General features: G+C 27.2%; 1 protein-coding gene across 1 annotated transcript in view; it reads right to left on the bottom strand.

Annotated features, from left to right (window-relative positions):
• Nsun2 (tRNA (cytosine(34)-C(5))-methyltransferase Nsun2) overlaps positions 1–25,249 on the bottom strand; it is a 70,063-nt gene extending 44,814 nt beyond the window's left edge. Inside the window, exons 1-6 of the mRNA XM_075360638.1 lie at positions 25,067–25,249; positions 15,304–15,381; positions 11,624–11,829; positions 9,567–9,744; positions 6,538–6,619; positions 1,160–1,300 (exon numbers count right to left, since the gene is read on the bottom strand). Coding sequence (XP_075216753.1) covers positions 1,160–1,300; positions 6,538–6,619; positions 9,567–9,744; positions 11,624–11,829; positions 15,304–15,381; positions 25,067–25,138 — 757 coding nt within the window. The 5' untranslated portion in view covers positions 25,139–25,249. The remainder of the gene's footprint in view (positions 1–1,159; positions 1,301–6,537; positions 6,620–9,566; positions 9,745–11,623; positions 11,830–15,303; positions 15,382–25,066) is intronic.
• Positions 25,250–25,897: the final 648 nt, after the last annotated feature.

The raw sequence follows: 25,897 nt of genomic DNA, 5'->3' as shown, positions 1-25,897 counted from the left end.
ACACAATAGATTTATCACACATTCATTGTCACACTACAGTAAAATAAAAAATAAAGAACACAAAACATAAATAACTTCACTAACATACGGAAACAAAAATTCAGAAAAAACTGACAATGAATTGCATAACTTTCTAGGTTACGCCGGTCAAGTTATGCAATTCATTACTTTTTCAAAAAAGAAATTATGATGAATCAAAAATATGACAACATTCATATAAAATATTAACAAAAAAAAAATGCTTTATGATATTCAAAATGTCAAAAGTGTAAACTTCAATAGCCAGGAGAAAGATAAAATATAATATACAAATGTGTAACAAAATATGAACCAAAAATGTTCAATTAGCCAGCCACTTCATTTATTTCTTTATGACATTAAAAATTCATGTAACGTAATAAATTTTAATATTACTGATTCAGGAAAAATTTTGTATTAAATATTACTTATTTGATTATATTTAAATCTTTTTTCATTTTGAATCCAGATACTCAACAAAATAAAGCAATAACCAGCATTTTTAATATTAGTATATTAGCAACACAATTTTGAAAAATATGATTATCTTCTTCCATCTACAATTCTGAGCAATCTTGTTTATTTTTTGTGTATTTATTAACACTTCCAACAATCAGATGGTTTTCTAGTAAGTTCTACTCTCATACACATAATTTTTTATCTTTTTCAATTAAAAATTTATATATTTTGCACAACATTGATAATTCTTTATAACTCAGCCATGGGCTTAGTTTTCTTACATTTTTCAAGAGTTTTTTCTTTTAATTTAACAACTAATTCCTTACAACACCAAGGTGGATAATTAGTTTCTGTTACTTTTAACTAATTTATGAAAAACTGAATTCTACTACATGGAAAATGATAAAAAACAGGATACTTTTACATATAATTTTGAACAATTCTTGTAGGCTTTTTCAAATAAAATAGAAATGAACAAGTGCTAATACTGTATAATACTCGTTTGTTTTCCATAAAATGGTTGAAAAGAATTAGTTCTTCAGACAAACTTACCATTTGCAATGAATACATAATATAATAAAATAATTTTAACAAACACTAAGATAATGTATTCATTATTAAAATTATACGTATATTTCAATAATAATATTAATAATAAAAATTATTATTATTTAAAAAGTACCTGGAGTAGTGACTACAAAGTTAGGCATAACTGATGAATCATGATTTGTAATAACTACACATGGACTGTTGAGTCTTTTAGCTTGATGAACCAACATATAACATCTACTATTATCAATATCATTACCAATAACGACACCATCTAAAAACATAATAAGAACAATTCAAACAAATATGCAAAAATTTCAATAGTTCATAGTCTTTGTTAATAAATGTAGAACCTTTACACTCTAATTTATAATATTGTAACAAGACCGGTATAACAAATTCCTGCTAATTAAAAAGAAGTAATAAAAAATGTAATAATGGAAAGAATCCAGAAAGGGGCTAAAAGAAACCCTTTTAGTAAAGGTAACAAGTCCGTTTAACAATCATCCTTTGTAATACTGCCTTTGTTGGTTCCAGTCCTGCAGGTAAAGAGGAGAGGAGTAAAAATACTCCAGGGAGGGCCAGTTGACAGTCAGTATGTGATGTGGGTCTGCAAGAGAGTTCTAAATGACGAGTTATTATACGAGTTTGAAGCGAGGGTTTTCTGTGAGGAGGTCTGTGAAGGAGCAAATTTGTATTGTGTACAAGTTTGACGCAATTAAGGTGATGTCACAAGTAATTCCAGTACATGAAAACAAGAAGTGGTTCAGTGAGTTATCGTTAGACTATAAGTGAAAGAGATAATGTACTACATCTCATTCGTAATTATTAGGGTAGTTTTATTTGTGAAGAGCAAAGGTATTTGCAGTCAAAGAACCTATATTGTTGTTAGTACAAGACTAGTTGTTACAAGTGTTAAGATTAGTGGTCATGTTAATGTCTTTCATCAATGGAACCGAATTCTGGTTTTCAATATTTAACTACCTGTAAATAAATCCTGATGATTACTTTAAATTCTGCTTTGTATGTAATCATTGTTTTTTATTATTATTACTGATATTTATTGTTACTGTTGTGGCTGTGATTACTATAATTATTGACATTTATTATTATTATTATTATTGTTTGCTGTTGTCATTATTATTATTATTCTGATTATTACTGTGAGCTGTTTATTACTGTAATTTATTGTTCCTATTGTCACTGTTATTATTGATTTGTCTTATCTTATATGTTCTTAAACTAATAAACTGTAATTATATAAACATTTTAAATAAATCTCTAAATATCCTGACTGAGCCATGAACACGTGACAATATGATATACTTGTACATATACATGGTGATGTTGAAGTAAAGAAACCGCTTCATATTTCAAAATTTAGGATACCAGGAGTAGAAATGAGTATGGATCTATATTATTACAAAACTACTACTTAATGGTTTTGAAATTTTTGTCCACTATCTTGGATCCGGCATATTAAATCAACCTTTTTTTTTAAATACAAAGGTGGACATGTGGTATATGATTTTAATGTAAACTTTTATGAGAAAAACATTGGCAAAAACCATTTCTTGTAAAATACCTTCATTTTTAAGTTATAAGCAATCAAGCTGCAAAAATGGAAAAATCACGGTAGTAATAAATCAAGGTAAAACAGATTGTACGTTTTTTACTTCGTACTACCCTCAGAATTACATCCAATAACAAACTTTAAACACTTAATAGTGGAATTAATAGCCCAAACAATAATAATAAAAGATTTCACGATAATATATAACATTACTAATAATTTGTAGATGTGTACATTAAATAGAATTAAAAATGATTTATGATGATTGTAATATAAACTTAGCATATTAAATTACATACTTGGTTGTAGGTGACTCGATCTGAGATACAAATTACTCCTAAAAAGATTTCTTGAGAATAACATTAACATTTTTATCCCTCCATTGCAATTCAGTTTTTCATCCAATGGTCTTTGGTGATAATCCTGTCAGGCATGGCATTATTTATACATTAAAAAAATTCCATTCCATATTCTTAAGTACAATTTATAAATCTGCATAATTGTACTAGGATAGATCTATAGATCTGCTTACAAGGAAAGAAGTGGTTGTTGTAATTTGTTAATATTGTAATAAGTGTAATATGAATTGAAAACATTCTTTTTAGAGGCAGGTTAATAACAGCCAATTTTTCCAATTTTTTTCCAATGCAATTCTCCTCTACAGTAGGGTCTTTAGAAATAACAATAAAAATATGAATTGTACAGCATTTAAATGCTAACTAAAAGGTTTCAGCAAAAGAGAACAAAACAGTCATGTGAAACTCAATTCAAGATAAATTAGTTATTAAAAATTCTGTCACTGAAGAAGGACAAGAAGAAACAGAAATGAATCGCTAATCATCCCAGAACCCAGGCCAGTCAATGCTTTCCCTTCCCAGTAAATATTAAATGAAAAAAAAAAGTTTTAATCTATAAATCTTCTTAGTAATGTATTTTTATTTAACAAAATATTAGAGTTTAACTCAATTTATTTAAAATAAAACCTTGTTTTTGTTTTTCAGTATGTTTAATATAATAATAAAAAAATATTTTTATTATTTTCTTTCTTTCTAAAATACAACAGCTACACCATGCTTCTGACAAAGAACAAAAATATGAAAAGTATGATAAAATAATTAACTAATACAACTAGAATATAAGATTATCTAAAATATGAAGTAGAAAAAATGATACATTATTCTCAAAAGTTTAGAAAGTTCAGTGATGCACAGACTGGGGATGGAGTACTGAAACAATGACTGGCTTTTTACTAATAAAAAAATGCTTCATTCTACGTTATATGACCTGCTGTGGTACATTGTTCCCTGCACTATACTTCAGTGCCAACACTACTTCAGAAAACCCAGGTAAAATAACATTACTGCACATCTATGATTTTACACTTTCTAAACTTGGGTAAGTAATATTTTTTTTTGTCTTCAGTCATTTGACTGGTTTGATGCAGCTCTCCAACATTCCCAATCTAGTACTTTTCATTTTGGTATACCCCCTACATTCTACATCCCTAACAATTAGTTTTACATATTCCAAATGTTGCCTGCATGCACAATTTTTCCCTTCTACCTGTCCCTTCAATATTAAAATGACTATTTCAGGATGCCTTAATATGTGGCGTATAAGTCTGTCTCTTCTTTTAACTATATTTCTCCAAATGCTTCTTTCTTCATCAATTTGCTGCAACACCTCTTCATTTGTCACTTTATCCACACATCTGATTTTTAACATTCTCCTTCCTATAGCACCACATTTCTAAAGCTTCTAATCCTTTCTTCTCAGGTACTCCGATCGTCCAAGTTTCCCTTCCATATAAAGCTACGCTCCAAACATATAATTTCAAAACTGTTTCCCTGTTTAAATTAATTTTTGATGTTACTTCATCAAAATTCAGTTCATTGTTTCTTCTAAGTCTTTTTACTCTTAACTAGAATTACTATAGCATCAGAAAATCGTAGCATTTTTCACCTTGTACTGATACTCAGGATATAAATTGTTCTTTAACTCATTAACTGCTAGTTCTATGTAAAGATTAAAAACATCTTTGTCAGACTTCCTTTTTTAATACAGCTTCTTTCTTATGTTCTTTAATTATTACTGTTGCTGTTTGGTTCCTGTAAATGTTAGCAATTGTTCTTCTATCTCTGTATTTGAACCCTAACTTTTTAAAATGCTGAACATTTTATTCCAGTCTACATTATCGAATGCCTTTTCCCGGTCTATAAATGCCAAGTATGTTGGTTTATTTTTCTTTAATCATCCTTCTACTATTAATCTGAGCACTAAAATTGCTTCCCTTGTCTCATACTTTTCCTGAAACCAAATTGGTCTTCTCCTAACACTTCTTGCACTCTCCTCTCAATTCTTCTGTACAGAATTCTAGTTAAGATTTTTGATGCATTACTAGTTAATTATTCTGTATTCTTTACATTTATTGGCTCCTGCCTTCCTTTGTATCATGAAGTCTGACAAAACGTTTCGTAAATATTACACACCAGTTTCTATATGCTTCCACACCTGCGTTGAGCAGTAATTCTGCAGGTATTCCGTCTATTCCAGGAGCCTCTCTGCCATTTAAATCTTTTAATGCTCTCTTACATTCAGATCTCATTATTGTTTCTCTTCTTTCATATTCTTCTTCCGCTATAAAACCATTTTCTAATTCTTTCCTCCATACAACTATTCAATATATTCCACCCACCTATTGACCTTTCCTTTTGTACTATAAATCGGTGTACCATCTTTGTTTAACACATTATTAGATTTTAATTTACATACCCCAAAATTTTCCTGTATGCTCTGTCTATTTTACCAATGTTCATCTCTCTTTCCACTCCTGAACACTTTTCTTTAATCCATTCTTCTTTCACTAGTTTGCACTTCCTGTTTGTAGTACTTCTTAATTGTCAATAGTTCCTTTTACTTTCTTCATCACTAGCATTCTTATATGTTCAACGTTCATCCATCAGCTGCAATATATCCTCTGACATCGAAGGTTTTCTACGTTCTCATTTTTCCCCCTAAGTTCACTTCTGCTGATTTAAGAATTTCTTTTTAACATTCTCCCATTCTTCTACATTTTCCACCTTATCTTTTTTACTCATACCTCTTACGACGTCCTCCTCAAAAATCTTCTTTACCTCCTCTTCCTCAAACTTCTCTAAATTCCACTGATTCATCTGACACCTTTTTTTTCAGGTTTTTAAACCCCAATCTACATTTCATTACCACTAAATTATGGTCGCTATCAGTGTCTTCTCCATTGTAAGCTTTGCAGTTGACGAGTTGATTTCTAAATCTCTGCTTAACAATGATATAATCTATCTGATACACTGCAGTATCATCTGGCTTTTTCCATATATATTTTCTTGTATAGTGATTTTAAATAGGGTGTTGGCAACTACTAAATTATTCTTCGTGCAAAACTCTATAAGTTGGTCCCCTCTTTCATTCCTTTTGTCCAGTCCATATTCACCCACAATATTACCTTCCTAGTTTATCTTCGAAATATTTTACCAAGGAAGGCACCTCCATCTTTGTTATATGAAAATGCACAGTTACATTTTCTTGGAAAAAAGCAGCTGTAGTTTTCCATTACTTTCAGCTGTGCACTACTCAGAAGATTGAGTGATGTTGTATGGCTGTTTACATCCTCCTGACCTATGCTATGCACAACTACTGAAAGAGTTGCTGCCCTCTTTGAGGAATCATTTCTTAGTCTGGCTCTCAACAGATACCTTCGATATGGTTGCACCTTTGGTCTAGCTACTCTATATCAATGAGCACTCAAGCCCTCTCACCATCGGCATGGTCTTATGATTCATAAAGGGAGTCAAGTAACATATACATACAGAAATTCCTAAACAAATACATATCCTAAGATCACAGGACGGTTTTGGGAGATATGAATATTTAATGTTATGTATGTAATTAAAAATACTGACCAGGTACTTTACTTTCATCAGAATGCATTAGTTCTATCAGCTGAGAAGTTTTAGATCCTGGAGCAGCACACATATCTAAAACCTAATCAAATAAAAAAAAATTAAACAAAAAAAAAACAAAATTTAATGCATTTTTTTCTTATAAATTACTATAGGTTGTTATATGTTTAAAATCTGTAAATTGTAATAAAAGTTTTCTGTCATTTCTGTAATGACAATTTATTCTTATACGAGTTCTCATTTTCTTGAAACAACTTAATGAAATATTTGTAATAAATAAAACTGATCTACAGCATAACTTATTGAATATTTTATGCTTATTATGTCTGTACCAAGCATTCTTCCTTAGCAAGTGTAATGTTAAATCAGTTTTTACATAGATTAAATAAAATTCTTTACAATGTTCCAAATAATACACAACTCCACTTTACTGATTCCCTTTCATGGAAACAAAATACACATAAAAGATTTAACAGGAGCATAGAAATCATAATAAAAAGGCAATGAATTGGTTAAATATGCAAGAATAATTTTAACAATACATTTAACAAATATAAAAAACAACTTTCAAGGTCAGTATAAAATAAGTCTCTTAATTTCGATTTAAAATAGTTCATCTTTCTTCATATCTCTTCATTATTTTTCTACCATGCTACTGATTCTTCTATAGTTACAATACAATAGGGGATGCAATACAATGAATATATTGATAATGAATGAAGAAAGGGGATCTGCACATTTAATAGCTATAAGTTCTGTTAACCAAAAGGAAAAAATTATTTAATATAACTTTCTTTTTTTTTTAGAAAAACGTAAAAATTTACAAATAAAGTCATATTAATTGACAAATTTTTAAAGTCACTGAATAAATACTTCCTTGTGGATAATCTTTATTCTTAAATATGATTGCAAAACAGAAAAATAAATATATGTATGGGTTTACTTATATTTCCATTGAAATTAACCTACATTTACAGAAATTTATATGTTAAGACAAAATGAGAATTAATAAGCTCGTGTTCAATTACCTACATTTCAGCTACATATAAAATGTAAATTTCAAATTTTGGTTTTAGTACACAGAAATTCTACTTCTAATGATTTATTTTTACACAGAGAATATTAATAAAATAATTGGCTAGGTATTTGTTGCTTAGTAAGAATGTCATATTGGCACTAAAAAATGAGATGAAAGATTTACATCTTTCATCTCATTTTTTAGTGCCAATATAGTAAATACCTAGTAAATACCATTTCTAGTTCATCTCGTTACAAATCCTCCTGTTCTGTTATAACTGTTAGTTTAATCAAGTGATACTGTATTAGGTAAAATATGAAAAACTTTAAACAAAGTGACTACTATTTATTCAAGTAGGACTTAAAATAACTACTTAAAACAGAAATCACTAAACCATGTCAATGCTATAGTGTTTAGGAAAACATCACCTTAAGTTTTTGTTTTAGATTGCATTTTTATTCCCACATAAAAGTACATCCTATTTACTTAATGACAGAAATATTTAATCTTTAATATTTTGAAATTCTTGTACAAGACAGAGGAGCAAGTTAAAGAGAAATATGTAAAGAGGTATGTAAAAAATTTAGGTTAGTGTAAAGATTTTCAAATTCAAAATTCTTTATAATGAATTGCCATTAGTATGCATTTCTTTCGAATGATATCACTTTAAAAAGTTCTTAAAATTATGAATGGAACACTGTTAAAATGAAATGAATTAATTTATCTTTTCTTAATTCCCAATAAAATAAATTTTATTGTAAAAGATTAATAATAAGACATTACGCCATTGATTTTGTAATTTTACCCATAAAAGAAATTTTAAAAAAAGTATTTTTTTAACAAAAAAAAAAAATAAGATAAGTATTTTAAAAAATGAGAAAAATAATACAATCATTTTTTTTTCAGAAGATTGCATTAAAAAATTAGTAGTTCTAATTTAATAATAAATAAATAAATAATAATTAAATAATTTTTAAATAAATTAAATTGATTAATTTAAGTTTAGTATAATTTTTAAATAAATTTACTTCTTACATCAATTAAATCAGAACTGGAAATATTGCTTTCACTGCCTACAATTTTTAACTCCTTTTTGAAGAATACATAAAATAAGTCAATACTATAACAATTACTCTATATGAGAAGTTACATAGCACTAAAACATTAACATATTTGAAGTATACCAGTTATCTAATGAAATGTTGTAATTAATATGTCAGCCAAATTACCCTACAAAGTACTTTTAAATTTAAATTTATTAACAAATAAATAAACTGTTACAATATTTGAGGGGTTCACTAGATAACATAATTTATTAAATCAAAATTGTTTCAAAATACAAAGAATTCCAATAATGTATATCATTTATATCTATTACCTAACATCTAGTGGCAATATTTGGAAATCTTAAACAATCAAATTTCATTTAAAATGCATTTAGGGTTAAATGAAGTAGATGCGTGCATGTATCACAGGAGTAAATAACAATCCTCAAAGAAGTGGAGAGCGTTACAATACAAAATAAGCGAGTGGGTTAATTTGCTAAAATATTTTGACAATAAATAAGATTGCCACTAGATATTTTTATACTTTATTATGATCTCATTTAACAAAAATTAGGCAATTAAACATTTAAATTCCATGCTTCTCATTTGCATCAAAGTTTTTTCACAGATGGTTTCTGTACCCTTTAGAAACAAAATGTGAACTCTAACTGAACCTCAAGTATATGATGAGGCACAATCCAACAAACTATGGATACATATCAGTCGCAAAATTAGTATCTTCCCTTTAATCAAATAAAATCAGATTTATTGGAAAAAAAAGAAAATGGTTACTTCAATCTCATTCTAATTTATTGATATTGTATTGCTGAAGTACATATTAACATCTAACTTGTTAACTATATATGATTCTGGAATGATAATATTCTACTACCAAATGTGATATTATTTCCAGTATTTAAATAAATAGAAATACACACTTATAAATAAACAGAAATAACACAAACCTTATGATGAGGCTGTACATCTAAAAGTAATGGAGGAATCATGCTGACAACTTCTTGCCTACTAATATTACCACTTGCTGTTTCAGAAATAAGAAAATTATGTAACCGAAAATAACTTTCAGATCGTCTAATATCTTTTCTGGTTAACTGTAACTGCCAACACAATCTTCTTGGATACCTACATGTACAGATTATATAGATTTATCACTAATATGAATATTAGATTAATATGATCTAAATGATCTAATCGTAAGATTAATAAATATATTGATACACTTTTTTTTTTGAAAATTCAAGAAATTCAATTACATATTGACCACTGTGTTATTAGAATTTAATATTATATGAAATATAACTCGCCAAAATCACAGAAACTGAAGATGCCGGATCCCACAAAAATCAAAATTGGAAATAAATATGGTAAGTTTAACGTATATCTAATTACTGTGTTATGGTGGTTTACATTTCATATATTTATATTTAAAAATATAATTTATTAAGTATAAAAAATATATATATTAATTTATTTAAATTAAATTTTTTGTAGCCCATATTTCCTCTGTAGGCAAATTCTATTACGTACAGATATATTATTAATTAATATATACTAAATATGTATATATTATCTAATAATCTATGAGTATAAAAAAATATATTTTACAAAATATTTTTTAAATTTAAATTTATTAACAAATAAATAAATTGTTATAATAATGTTTAAGGGGTTCAGCAGATACCATAATTTACAATTTATTACATCACAATGGTTTCAAAATACAAAGAAATCCAATACCATTTATATAATACTGTAACTAACACACACACACAATGGCCGCTTTTAACTGACTTGAATGGGACTGTGTTGCAGTCATTAATGTTGAAAAAAAATACATATTTGTGACATAAACCTACAACACATTAATAATTTAAGTATAAATTGTTAAAATATGTCTCAATTTTCTGTTTTTTACATCAATAGGTAAAAATAAAAATAAACAGGATTTTTAAGGTTTAATAAATTGGAACAAAATCACATTTTACAAAACAGTTAACAAAAACACATAACTTGAACCAACTTAAATGCAAAGCTTTCTACAGGAATTACTGTATTCCTTCTGTATCTATTACATAACCTTTACATATCTAGTACATAAGCAGATTGTTATCTAAACTTCTAAGTTAAGTTTTTTCAATATATACCAAGATATTAAAACAGCATTGCCTGATATATTGGAACAATAAGATGAAGTTCATTTTATATTTATTCTAGTCTTTTAGTTTTTTTTGTCCAACAGACTTTCCTTTATCTTAATGCTCCAATACCTTAACTTTTTCTCTATTAACAACCTACTTTCTTTTTATAAACATAATTTTAATTTTCCACATACAAAATTACCACCTGGCAACAATCTTAAAAAATAGATAGTATGACTTTTAAGAATCAGTACAGTGTTTGATTCCTAATTTATAAAGCACTTATAATAAACAATTGAGTGTGGCTTAACAGTTCAGTATAATCAAAATTTTACAACACTAGTTGATATGACTCATAGTCAAGTCTTGAGTCTGCCTCAAAAATTAGTCTTGTAACATTAATTAATACATTTTTTTAACGTGAATAAAAAAACAATCAAATCTTTTATAACGCTCAAGAGATTAATTTATTATTATTATTATTATTAAATTATCTAATCATATTACTTTAAATGACTTATTTTAATAATTGAAGTATGCTGGTCAAAAGTTGGTCTGCTGAAAGAGCACTGTAATGATCATAAAAATCTCATGATGATTCAGAAGTTGTTAATAATAACTGCTGAACGGTGAGGGGACCAAAACAATTTTCCATTGCAAAATCTCAATGCAACTGTTTGGCATAATCAATCATACTTAGGAGTGCATCTAACCTCTCCAAATAAAATTTATATACATTATTATATAGTAAAAAAAAAAAAAAAAAATCTGTTAACTTAAAGACCATATATTACTATTAGAATTGTATTCATTTAGGTAATTCTTCTACTTTAATAATGTAAAAGAAAATAAATGTAACTTGCCAAGGAAGACACAAAGGTTTACGTGGTGTTTCTCCATCACTAGTGCCTTCTTCAATAAGTTGTTTAAAAAATTTTCCTTCGATAACCTGCAGTAATGAATTTGCTTCAGACACAGAACAACTACTTATTCTGAATGCAGCTGGTAAATCTCGTCCTAATGCAGACATAAATTCTGACCATTCTTCTTCTGGTACTATATTTTGCTTCTATAACATGAGAAATAGATTCACCATATTATTTTATGTCAACATAAAACAAAAATTACTACAGTAAACAAAGATATTGTTTTTAATTTAAATCATTTATTAAGTTGCAATAACCGGATACAAAAGAAGATTAATAAGACAATCATGTTCTTTGAGGAAAATGGGCTTGACATCTCTTTTTTTATCGCCATCAGTGTTTAAACCACTTAACTCCAAACTGGGCGACCCTCCCAATGAGAAGTTTCAATTAGTAAAGACTTTAACCTTAAAATTCATAAACTTCATAAGAATTTGTCTGACAGATAAATTTTTACAATACATTTATTACACTTATATATAAATGAATAAAAATTAAAAAAAAAAGAAAAAAGTGAAAATTAATTCAAATAATTTGTTAGCATATTGTTTTTATTAAAACATATTAAATAAAAGTTAAGTTATTTTCTAAATTACCAAACATAGTCTACACAAACTTTTCCCTGATACTCTAACAGACGTAGTTTTTAGAATGGTAACACTGTAAATGTGTATTATTCTGCGCTTTTTTGAAGGATAAATAGCATAATCTTCATTTTTGATTTTCCTTGACTTTTCCCTCAACTGAAACACTTGCACTTATGACATCTCCAATTTCAGTTACCAGATTCAACTCCAAAGCACCTTGGACCTTCAGCTAATCTTTCTGCAAGGATACTATTAGATATTCAGATATATTCTTTGCAAAATCCAACAATTGTTTATGTTTCCTTTACTACATTGTATACATAAATAATAAAAGAATTTACAATATAAGAGTTTCCACAAAAATAATGAAGGCGGCACCTATATGTCTTATAGTTACAATCAATATTTATTTACAGAAACTATTTATATTTAAAGTTTGTACTAATTATTAGGTGATACACATACTTAAAAATTGGTATTATGATAAAATTCAACGTGAAATACTACTAAAATTAAATGTCAGAATAAAAGATCAAACCAAAACAGAAAGTAAACCTTAGTCTCAGACAACATAGAAAAAAACAGATATTTACTTAGCAATTAACAGTATGAACAAACTGAATGCCAGATTACCACAGACTTCATTTGTTAGTTGACTAACACACTGAATGAGGATATATGTCAAGTAAATTCATCTGACCCCTTTATTAAAACATATGTTGTCTGAAGGTGAATGCTTATGAATCTAAGATAAGAACTAAAACAAGTAAATTTCAAGAAGTTTTGCAAAGATGGAATGATATAAGAATTACATCAGAAAATCTAAACACAGAACAGAAATTTGTCAACTTCGGATGAAACTAAAATGTGTTTCTTGAAGAAACTAGAATGTGAAGTAGGTAAAACTTTACAGGAAATGAAGAATTGTAAGATTTATGGAAAGGATAACTTACCTGCTGAGTAATTAAAGTCTTAGGTGAAGAGAGAAGAAAGAAGATAGGAGAATTGTACAGTTACAATAAAGGATGAGCTAGTGATTTTTTCTTAACTTTGATGATTCTGATCAAAAAGAAAACAAGACATAAAATTTAAAGATATTTAATAAATTTTGAAAAATTAACCTAGTTGCACCATATGCTGCTAAAATACTCTTAACCATACTCTTAACTATTACTCTTAACCATAGACTGTGTGGAAAGCATTTTGGCAAACTAAATTTGAATTTAGTAAAGATCGGGTGAGGGATTTCATGGCTTGCTAAATAATAGGTGAAAGGCTTACAGAAAAAAGAAAGAAGTACATGTTGTAATCACAGACCTTGAGAAGAAATTCAACAGAAGAATAAGTGGGATACGCTTATAGAGTTCCTCAAAAGTATAGATTGGAAAGAAAGATATACATAAAAATCTTTACCTTAACAGAAAGTCCTACTCTGGCATGAATCAATAATGAAATAATAATAAAAGTAATGTGAATTAATTAGGTCGAGGAGTATGACTAGGATAAAGTTTGTTACTTCTCTTATTTAATATCGACTGAAAAAGTGATCATAAATATCTGAATAGAAAAGAAGTCATTACTGTTGGAAGAAAATCAGACACATTCATTTTGTTAGATAATGTTCTGTAGTGGACTAAAAAGGAAGCAAATGAAATGCTACAGGACTTGCACAAGAAATGTAAAGAATATAGAGTGAGAATAAATCATTTATATGTATGTATAAAGGAAAATAAAAGCATGATTTTAGAAAATAATAACAAGTCACTTCAAGTATTTAGGATAAAATATTTATAAAAGATTGTACAGCAGCTAGAAAATTGAAAGTCATAATTTCAATGGCATGAAATGCTTTTAACATGGAAAAATGATAAAAGTATTGAATGCTATGTAGGCATTAGGATAATGACCTGAGGAAAATATTAGAAAAATGTTTTGATTGGAGCATTGCCCATGAAGAGTAAAAACATGGATTCTGAGGAAAATACATGAAAACTACTAAATCACTTTTCAATGAGGCTAAAATGGGCAGATACTCTGAAAAATGAAGTGCTTAAGAAAATTGGCAATGAAAAGTAATTAAAATATAAATTCGGGTACTGAGTAAGAAGAAAATGTATATAAATGGAGGTTCTAGAGGCTACTAAGGAAGTAAGGAAGGAAGAAGGTTATAAATAATTTTAGATGAAAGGGAATTATAAGAAAAGTAAAGGATTATTTGGCTAGGAAGCTGGCTGGCTATATGCTAAGACTGAAATGCCAGAAAACTCATGATAAATGAAAAAAAAAAGACATAAAGATTTAAAAATGCCATTTTATGTAACATTAATGTATACCAGGTACAATTATCTTACCCACTGGGTTGGTTTAGTGAACACATCTTTGCAAATCAGCTAATATCGAAGTTGAGAGTTCCAACATTCAAATCCTAGTAAAGGCAGTTACTTTTATACAGATCAGAATACTAGATTGTGGATACCGATGTTCTTTGGTGGCTGGGTTTCAATTAACCACTCATCTCAGAAACGATTGGCCTGAGACCGTACAAGACTACTCTTCACTTACACTCGTACATATCGTTCTCATTTAGCCACTTTAGTAATACCTGACGGTAATTCCAGGAAGCTAAACAAGGAAAAAACGGGGACAATTAACTCAGCTCACTGAGCTGGTCTAGTGGTTAACTCGTCATTACAAATCAGCTGATTCCAAAGTCAAGAGTTCTAAGGTTCAAATCCTAGTAAAGTCAGTTTAATGACCCACAGATGTAATTAAATGACTTCTATTATTTATAAAATAACTAAAGCTACAGTACCTTCAAAAACATAATTTATTAATTAATAATAAGAAATAATAAGTGATTTATTTAATCATAAAAAATGGATCAATTTGATAATTTATTTTTAATACTTTTGAGGAAAATTCTTGAATTTTACTATTCAGGTGAACTTATTGATTTGAATAAATGTATATAGTTTACTGAAAAAAATTAATAAGTTACAGAATTTTTTTTTAAATAGACACCCAAATTACCTTATAATACTCAATAAAGTTTGGATTTGTTCTTTCAATGTCTTGATAGGAACGCCGCACTGGTTCACTATTACCATTCTGAAAGAAAGAAAAATATTACCCATTAATACCATAACTACTGCAGCTAAATAATTTATTAATACAAGAAATAATTTTACTTTACCAATGATATGAACATTTTTTTCTAAAATCAGTTTTTAAAAATATATCAATGATCTTCAATTTCTGGAATTCAAGTTTCTATCACAGAAATAAAATTTTATGAGGTTAAAAACATGAAATCAGGAAAAAGTTTTACTTCTCTAAATTAAAATCAGTGTTATGATAAGTATACTTAATAATAAAAACCAACACCAAATAAAAATTCATATTAAAGTATCAGAGAGATTAACTGTTTTCTCAAATAAACGTAAAATTTGTATCTTTCAAGGAACAGCAATCTAAAATGACAGAATTAATGATAAAAAGAATCAAATACTAAAGCCAAAAAACATCTTTAATAATAATTGGCAAATTCAAAACCAGGGTTTAAGAAACGTTTAATGTTCCTACAAGTCATCGAAGTTAAACAATACAGGTTGCAGTTTCCAGCATGATATTTGTATTTAATAGCTAATGACAATAACGACCAACTTCATGAAAAACTTAATGTGAATTAAATTTTTTTTTTAATGTTTTCATTTATTAACAAGAAGTGAGGAACTGTTCACTACTATTTAATGTTGGGCTTTTAATACTTAATAGTTATAGTTTAATACATCTTCTAAAAAGAAAACTGAATGGATAGCAGACACGGTGATTAGGATGCAAGTTGCAGAAGCTGTATCAAACTATACCAAATAAAAAAGAATAATTATATGGTGAAACATATTCATAGTCATGTAAAATGATTATGGAATGGCTATGTAGAATAAACTTAATGCAACTGGAATGAAAATTTTGCGTTATTATTAATCTGTTGTAAGCATTTGTTCATTGAGTAAGTAATGACAGGATATGGGAATAATCTTATTGAGTAGAAGCAGTTGTAATTCTCAAATCATGCAGCATGCAAACAGATTTCTGTTACACCTAATTCAATTCTTTAAATAGCTATACAGTGTACAGCTGCTGCAACTACTAAATCTCTTTTTGTTAATGGCATGGTCTTATAAACATATTTAATGGGTTCAGTGTGGAACACACATCACGGCTGTATTTTACTATAAATTGCTAATCTTCCCTCCATAATAAATAAAATATGAGATACACATATGATTACAGATCTCTTACACTTGTAGTAGAAATAGGAAATGTTTTTTCAAGAATTCATTCCAGAATATCTGTAAGTTTTTCTTAAGTGTGAAACCTACTTTGATCAACCATCAGATGTTAATTAATCAAATAACTACAAACAACCTCGTAAGTTCCTTTTTAATAGTAAGAAACACTTTTTCTAGCTGCCTAGTTCTACTGTTCTATAAAAAAACCACAAAAGATCTGTTTTATATTCAATTTCTAATGATATAGTTTACTTTTTCTTGTGACTATATTCTACGGTACGGATGTATCCATAACATGATTTGATCATCTTACATAGTCCACATAGTGGTTATTACTATCACTAAGTACTGTTTCAGTAAACCAACATTAATAGAAATTAAATAGAGGCATAATATCTCATTGATTACATTCTGAATAGGATACAAATTTTGCGCATGACTCAAATAAAGTATGAGTAATAATGTCATTAAGTTGTACACTTGATTTTCTGCAGCAGTTAAATTTTCTAATCATGAGAAAATCAAGAAATAAATTCAAGGCATCAGAAGCAACCTAAACAAAATTTGCTATAATCAAAAAACCTAATTCTAAATTACATAAGACATCATTTTTATTTAACCCAAATGATTAAAATGAAAACAACATTTTAAAATATACATGTAGTAAAATTTTGTAATATTAATAACATCAGATTACCATCAGTAATCTGATGGTAATGTCAATGATCTTCCATTACATTTGCACCAGAGCTTAAAATTTAACCATGCCCTCTGTTATAAGTTGAAAATTATCAATAACTTTATTATTTTCTTATGCATCAATTTTTTTAACAATAAAATATAAACCGTAGTAAAGAAGATATAATGAACATTCCATAATAATGGCTTATCTTTTAATGTGTTAAAATAGGAATTGAAAAAATTCTTATGTGACAGAACCTTGTATTATTTGCACAAAAATTAATATTTAAAGCCAGTCTAAAATCCTCAAATTCAGTGATAAAAGTTAAAAATTATTTCTGGACTGATTATGTCACATTAAAAATCAACAAAAAAAATCAGCTATGAAAAGACTTGTGCAGTTATGCATAGGTTAATAAAATATAAATAAGAAAAATAAAAACCAAAGGCTTTATTTTAAATAAACAGTAAAAAAAATTTCATACAATTAATTAAAAATATTTTATTTTTAAAATATTTTAAATACATTACAATTTTTTTAAATATACTCTTGAATATTGGTAACAAACTGAATCATACTTTAGTAATGGCACTATTTTAGAATTTTACTCTTGAATATTTTTATGAATTACTTCACTATTTTAGAATTTTACTTTTGAATAGTTTTATGAATTACTTTTTTGGCAATGACTGCAAACAGTTCTCAAATAACTGTAGTCAACAACACATCAGTATAAAATATATAGCTCTTGTAGGTTTAATTTTTTCCAGAATATGTTGCCACATTGAAATTAGATCTAAAATTTAATATTATTAATTCTCTCATGCTTCAGTTGAATTAATTTTTTTTTTTTTTAAATAGGGGCATCTTCAAACTAAAAATACCATGAATGCTGCCTGACTTTGGCTCTCTTTGTGATTAGGTATTTAATAATTAAAATTTATCTGTACAAATCTCACAACCTTTTGTAAGAAAAAACTAACGTGGACCCCACAAGACTTCCTTGTACACCTATTAAATTACAAATACACATTGTTTTTAAAATTAAAAGTACATAAAATTTTATTTCACTACTAACTTCAGATTTTTTTAATTTGTTTTTTTTTAATTGTTATTATTTAATTACTATTTATTGTAATTTTTTTTTTACAATCGGAGGTTAAAATGTTATTAATAAATTAATACATTTAAATTAAAAAAAAAGTTAATTAAAAAAGGAAATGAAAGTCGGATTCGAACCGATGTGCCTTCCCCTTGTAAGAACCAAATATTTCATTAATTAAAATTTTATTTGGCTGTAACTCTGGAATAAATAAAAATAAGTTTCACTTATGATATATTGTTGAAAAGCTCTCAATGAAGGCTTATTACTGCACTTAATAAAAAGTTCGAAATCCAATTTTTTGGGGATTTTTTTTGGATCAATCAAAAGTGGGGAGCACAACTAGATGTCACAACAGTCCTATATCCAAAACTTCAATATTCTACGGCTAATCGTTTTTAACTTATGTTAGATACATATGTACAAACATCACACCAAAAATGGATTCAGGGATGGTCAAAATGGCCACATTCGTTGAAACCTGAAAACCGAATTTTTTCACGCTCACAATACTTCTTTTACTTCATACAAAGAAATAAAAATATATCTATTGCACGATTTTCATTTAAAGTTTAGACTTTTGTGTGAATTCAGTTTGGCCTGTTTATGGATGTCAGAATGTTTCCTGTAAATAACAATTATTTCTAAAATCAAACATTATATAAGTCATTTCTTAATGATATTTGTAAAACACTGTTATCATTGTCTATTATACACAGTCTTAAAGCTTACGGTATTTTGAAAACTAAAAGTAGGTTATTCTTTAAAAGTTAGTAATTTTTCAAATGAAAATCTTTGTACTTTTAGTTTATACGTCTGTTACAAAAATAAGCATTGCAACTGACGTTACAGTCGTAGTGGTCAAAATTATTAGCAGCCCAAACCATTAAAAGTTGGATATTGAAAATAAATTCAGTAAATGATAATACTGTTAATAGCCACTGTAATTAAAAATAAAACTTTATTACAAGGCTTTTAACTTCTGAGAACAAATAATTAAAGAATGAGAAAACAATATAAATTATTTATAAAGTTATCACTCATTTCAAGTCAAAAACATTATTAAAGTTAAACATCATTAAACTACAAAGTTTTATTTTGTTTTTATTTATCTTGAAACTTCCATTATCAAACATTAAAATGTAATACAACTAAATCTTAACAAAAATTGAAATAATTGTAAGTTTTGTGTCTGGGCAGCATTCAGCTGGAAATTCATAAATGTTCAACAGAGAATTTATCGATTTTGATCTACTTATGTAATCATAAATTAAAACATTAACAAAACCACAAGCTATGTTAATTTTCAAACCTTTCTATAAATTATTCATACCTAGGTTTCCAAATTAAACCTAAATTAAGTTTTTGATGTTCATAAAATTTTTTATTATTTTATCAAAAGCATTGCTTTATGACCCTCACTTAACACATTTTTTGGTAGTACAATATATTTTTTTATACATATCAAAAACAATTTATTCTATTGGGGTGAGCTTATCTCTTGAAAAATCTCTGTTTTCTGCTATCTGCTAATTATGTCACACTTTAATACAAAAAATACCTATAAATTATTTAAATATAAGAAAATTTTAAATATAAGAAAATTTTAAATAAAATTTATTTTTATTATATAATTAATTATAAATTAAATGCAAATGTTATGTCCAAAATCTGTTGTCCCCAATCTATAATTTCATAATTAGTGTAAATTTTTCAATATTGATTAATTTAATAATTATAGCCATATTAAATGCAGAAACAAGTTTTTCTGAGAGGAATTGCTTCTGAACCACAGTTTATGTAAAATTAAAGAAAACAATTTTTTAATACCATTCCAAATTACTTTCTAGTTAAGTAGTATGTCCCTACCCATATTTTCACAATTGGCCGTAGATTTTTCATTACTGATTAATTTAATAATTGTACACCTGCATTATATACAGAAATAGAATTGTTTTTAGAGAATCTGCTTTCAAATCCCACTTTTTGATACTTCTTTTTAAGTAAATCTTTCACTATCTTTTATAGTAACATCTTAGACTTAGAGCATTAATGTTTACTTTTAAACCTAATATACTTTATGTACTTCATACATTTTTATTTTTTCAATTGAAAACCAAGACTTGAAAAAGTTTCCACTTGTTAAATAAGTAATATATAAATCATACATTTTTTATATAAATCATTTTTTATATATAAATCATCATAACAAAAGCTGAAGGCTCTGTAGAAACACAAACAATATTATTTAAATGCAGAAGTACAAAATGGCTGAAAACATAATTTTTTTTGAAAATGTGGGCAAGTTAAATATATTTTTTGGTCAGTTTTGTAGCAAACTTAAATTTTCAAGGAGAATGTTTTAAAAATGAAATCAGTAATGTTTTCATAAAGCTCTTCTAATTAATTTTTTCCAACTTATGCTAATCATCATAAATTATTTCTGACACTTTTTAGTAAATGAGGTGTGCCATAAAATAATATATCACTTCATTATCATAAATTGAATAAGATTTGTTTCTTTTTGGGAATACTTATATTCGTACTCTATTGCATAAAAGCAAAACCTTAATCAGTAACTTACATTTTAACAATTAATCCTACATTTTTAACTAAACTACTTTAACAAAGATTTTTCATATCTGAAGCAATCATACTTTCATATTAAAAAAAAGATAATAATATTAGTTTCAGTTTAGTAAAAAAAATTCTATCTAGCATTATGAATAGTAGTGGAGAATAAACCTTGTAAATTTTATATTTGACCTTACAATGTACGATAAACATTCAACACCACCTACTGTTTTCCGGCAAATGTTTCAGTATATTCTCACCAAGATGAACCCAGACGCGGTGATATACACTGATGGGTCGAAACAATACGATACCGTTGGTTATGCTTTTGTTAACAATGAAAGAACCTATATGTTTGGCCTACCCAGTATTACGAGTGTGTTCACCGCTGAACTACTCGCTATAAATAAGGCCCTAAATATCATTAACCCTAAATATAGAAACATTTTTATTTGCAGTGACTCATGTAGTGCTCTCCAGGCGTTAGAAAACTTCTATTCCAAGCCTCCTGTTGTCATTGAAATTTACGATGCAATCGCTGAGTTAGGTAATCGCAACACAGAGGTAAGCTTTGCTGGGTCCCTAGCCATGCAGGGATTTCAGGTAATGAACAAGCAGATTATGCTGCAAAAGAAGCGTGTATTCAACCTCCTTTTACCACCCGAGTTACTGCCTTTGATGTTATTAATCATGTTTTTTTATCATTTTTAACCTTTACTTCCAATTTTGATTTTTTTGGGTCTCTGTCTTTAATTTTATTATCCGAGAAGGGAGGCTTTTGCACAACCCATCAGAATTAGGTAACTTTTATATAGTTTCTTTATTCGATTATTTTAACATTTATATTTTAATGACTTTGTAGTTTTATTTTACCTTCTTGACTCATGTTTTAATAAATTTTTACTATATGATTAATATTAATTTTACACATTATAAGTTTTATTATTCTGGAGTTATAATAAAATTTTATTAATAAAATTCCCTTTTATTAATAAAATTCCGGGCGATGATAACACCCAGGCGTTTTTCGCCCACAAAAAAAAAAAAATTATGAATAGTAACACTAATATTTATAATGTAAATAATAGTACAAGTTACTATTAATAAAAATTTATTGTAGGAGAAATAATACTATAATATTAGTAGTACAACTACTAATATTAATATATTTAATAGTAATTTTCTCTATTTATTTACTTTTTAAGTTCATTCATTGACAGATTCCTCAAACCCCAATATAATAAGCTTGAGTTTCTTATAGCAAGATATTGATGTGTATTGACTAGCAAATTAATAATAACTCTTTCAATGTTGTACTTTTTCTTTTAATAAACTAAATATCTTTTCAAATAATTCACTCCATTCATGCATTCTTTACAAACTTCTGTAGTGTTCATAGTGAGGTAAATTAAAATACTGAAACAAAAATTTATTGTCGTGTAAACTACATAACTTTACATGTAATACACATAACTTTATCTCAACATTCCTCTACTTTTTTTGATGGTATTCTTGTTTGACTAAAAAGAAAATTAACCTTTCCTTAATCAACTACTTTGACCCTATTCATGCCAATATTTCTTATATTACTCTTCTACTTTTTACTGTTTTTATCTTATTCTAGTAATACTTGGATTTTTTTACTAGCACATTTTTTATTCAAATTTTCAATAGCTTTCATTAATTTAAATTTGCATTTATCTTTTTGGTTAGATGAAGTTTCTAAACATCTATTTACTTCATAATGGGTTAAGCAAAAAGCTTTGCTTTAAAAGATATATTATGTTTAATTTTATAAATATATCCAAAAAACAACCACCAAACAAAGTAACAGAAAACCTAAAAAAAAACTAATCCCAATAGTCATAGATGTAGACGTAGCTGTTTGACATTTTAAATTTACATCATTCCAGTAACAGCAGTGGAGTTATGTTGTTACAAATTTTGTGGTTTTTGGAATTTTTATGTTTTATAAATTTTTAAGCTTTTATTTCTTTTTGTTATTTGTTGATGTAATTATGGAATTGTGCATATATTGATGATGCAGGATCTCACAAAAATTGTCTGTTTGTATTACATTTTTTTTTAAGTTTTATGTTACTGTGGTGGTTAAGTTTTCTTCTTTTTTTTAATTTAACTAACAAAGCGGTTAACACAGTGGTTTGATGTATCTTGGAGAGCTGCATCAAACCAGTCAAATGACTGAAGACAAAAAAAATAATATTTTTACAGTTGGGATGTACATTCAAAACATCAACTTTTAACAGGATAATTTTCAACAACTTAATTCCTTTGTCGTTCATGAATTGGGAATTTTCAAAATTATTTTGCAAGAAACTTAATGTTATTATTTAAATATATTATTTATTCTGAAATAAATTATTATGTCCACTATTTATCAACCATTTTTTTACAACTTAAAAAATGATATTCCAGATTTGTTAACTGTTCTAAAACATTACACACATTAACTTTATTCACAACCATTATCAACTTTTCCACTAATTTAAAAACTATAAACAATAATTTCATATCAAGAGACAACTACAAAAACAAGGTTGGGTGCATGCTGACCATTTAGAGGAATATATATTTTTTTAATCCATTTTTTTATAATTTTGTGTAGTTTATTTAAAACTACTTTTTTTTAACTGAATGTAATATGCTTCATGTGAAAAAGGGGTTACAAAATATCTTTTCATTGGCAATATTATTTGGGGTTTTCTAGGATGAAATCAGAGAACAATTTTGTTTTTTTCTTATTTGATTCTGCACATCTACCTATCACTTTTGAAATGTAAGTAAAATTTCTGTTTTCTTGGTTCTAACATTTGAGTTAAAGCATGGTCAAAATATAGAAGATATTGCAATGTAGTAAAATTTTCTATGCTTATATTAATAATTAAAATGTTTTAAGCCAAAAAATGAAATGGTAGGAAGAAAAATATATAAAATTTTATAAGTTTATATATATATAAACTTTAACAATAAAGTTTTAAAACTCTTTCCAACTTGGTAAGTGGCCCAACTCTATAAACTAAATAACTATTTCAGAGGTTACAGTAGCCATTAATTCAACTTAATTTCATCATTAATTAAATGTTTCATATCATGAAACATTTCCCTTTTAGGCATCCTGGAAAAAGGATGTGTGTATACAGGTATGTATAGCTACAAAGCCAATTAATACATTTATGAATCAGCGCTTTCCCCCTTATTATTTTGAATTAAATTTTGTCAAACTAGATCCCAATATGGAAAAAAAAGATAAGTAATATGATCATGATTAATATAGTTTGATAAATTTATTACGAGAAGCAAACTTTTAAAATTATTTTATAAAGAATAGGATGATTGCCTACATTAATGAACTGGATCTATTTATATAACATCTACTGACTGAACTGGGGGTTAAAAACAATTTTTTTTAATAATTTTGCTATTTGGCAAACCTGTCTTCAAGATACATTTATAAATAAATAAAAACTGCTTAATGAAATTGTTAAATTTACTTTGGGCAAGGAATCACATCAACCTCTTACTCTAGCAAATTCTTATTGGAATTTGAATGCAAACATTATGACGTACATAAACTAATTTATAACAAATATCTTTTGTACATAAATTTTATCCTTGATATTCACCATAGTCCAAAACAACTTAATTGTAAAAAATACATCAATAACTTAAATATTTAGTGAATGAATAAAACTACATTCTCAAAAAATTTAAAAAGAAAATACGGCCCATCTAAAACATTTTTTTTCAAGAGAAAGATAAGACATAGAAAGTAATGTCCCCACTTTAAATAGTATTAGAAAATATCATATGAAATTGACAATACATACTTATGAAAGACTGAGTTTAAGAATTATATATTTTTATTCTTGTTAATTAAATACGAAGACGTGTATTAAATTACATGTTTAATAGTGCATAAACGATGGCTAAATGTATAAACAATCGTTCAGAAAAACAATTCAAAGAAAATTTTTGAAACATTTTTTTTTTTTTTGTATCAAGGATTCCTAGCTGAATAGACCAGGATATATGTTTTCATTTTTGTTCCACGTGCCGGCATTCAAGATAAAAAAAATTCTTAACAATTTCGCGGTCAAAATAATGGCATTCGTAAAAGTTCACCTGTTTTTTATCTCGTCGCTTCTGTGCGAATGATCTGTTGCCTCTCCTAAATCTTCTAGTTCCACCACCCATTCTTCTAATATATAAACCAAACGTCAAACAAAAAACAACCACAAAGAAAAGGTTAACTTAGCCTTTTACATCGCTTTAGAAAGTAGATTGCTGAGCTGTTGTGAACAGCTGACAAAATTTCAATGTGAATACTTAATCTCATTGCACACATTGCACTCGCTCCTATAATAATCATGTAACATACAAAAAAAGGAGCAATAAAATAAATAAACTATTTATTAATTATTCTATAGGATTAGTTTTATAGTTCTCTAAAGATTAAGATTATTGAATTTCAATAAATAACAATCGAGTAAGGCATGCATATATATGTGTGTGTGTGTGATCAGTCCACAGCTAAAAAAAATCATGAAAATTTTCTTTAATAATAAGTTTTATCCAAGAGTTGTTTAAGAATATTTGTGAATATTCAGAAAAAGTAAAAACATTCTTGAAATGTTGGTGGTTTAACCGACGATACTAGCTTAGGTTGAATGACAATTGTAGAATTTTACAACATGCTATAGGCTTTTTTAAGTTTTGTAGTACTTTCTCTTGTGAGTCACGCCAGAACTTTTACATGCAGAAAAGATATATGACCAATTTCCAATTAGTTACATTTTACTCCAAAAAAATATTAATTTAACAATAACAGTTTACTTCATGTAATCACTGAAAATGATAAAACCAGAGTGAAAGGCATATTTTTATCGAGAGCAAAAAAAATCCATTAGACTGCTTTTAATAAATTAAATTTTAAAATTTTGAGGAAATGATGAT

The sequence above is a fragment of the Lycorma delicatula genome, chromosome 1 (assembly GCF_047948215.1).
Source record: "Lycorma delicatula isolate Av1 chromosome 1, ASM4794821v1, whole genome shotgun sequence".
Classification (NCBI taxonomy): Eukaryota; Metazoa; Arthropoda; class Insecta; order Hemiptera; family Fulgoridae; genus Lycorma; species Lycorma delicatula.
Note: the sequence above shows the minus strand (reverse complement) of the source record. Positions and strands in the feature narration are given on the sequence as shown.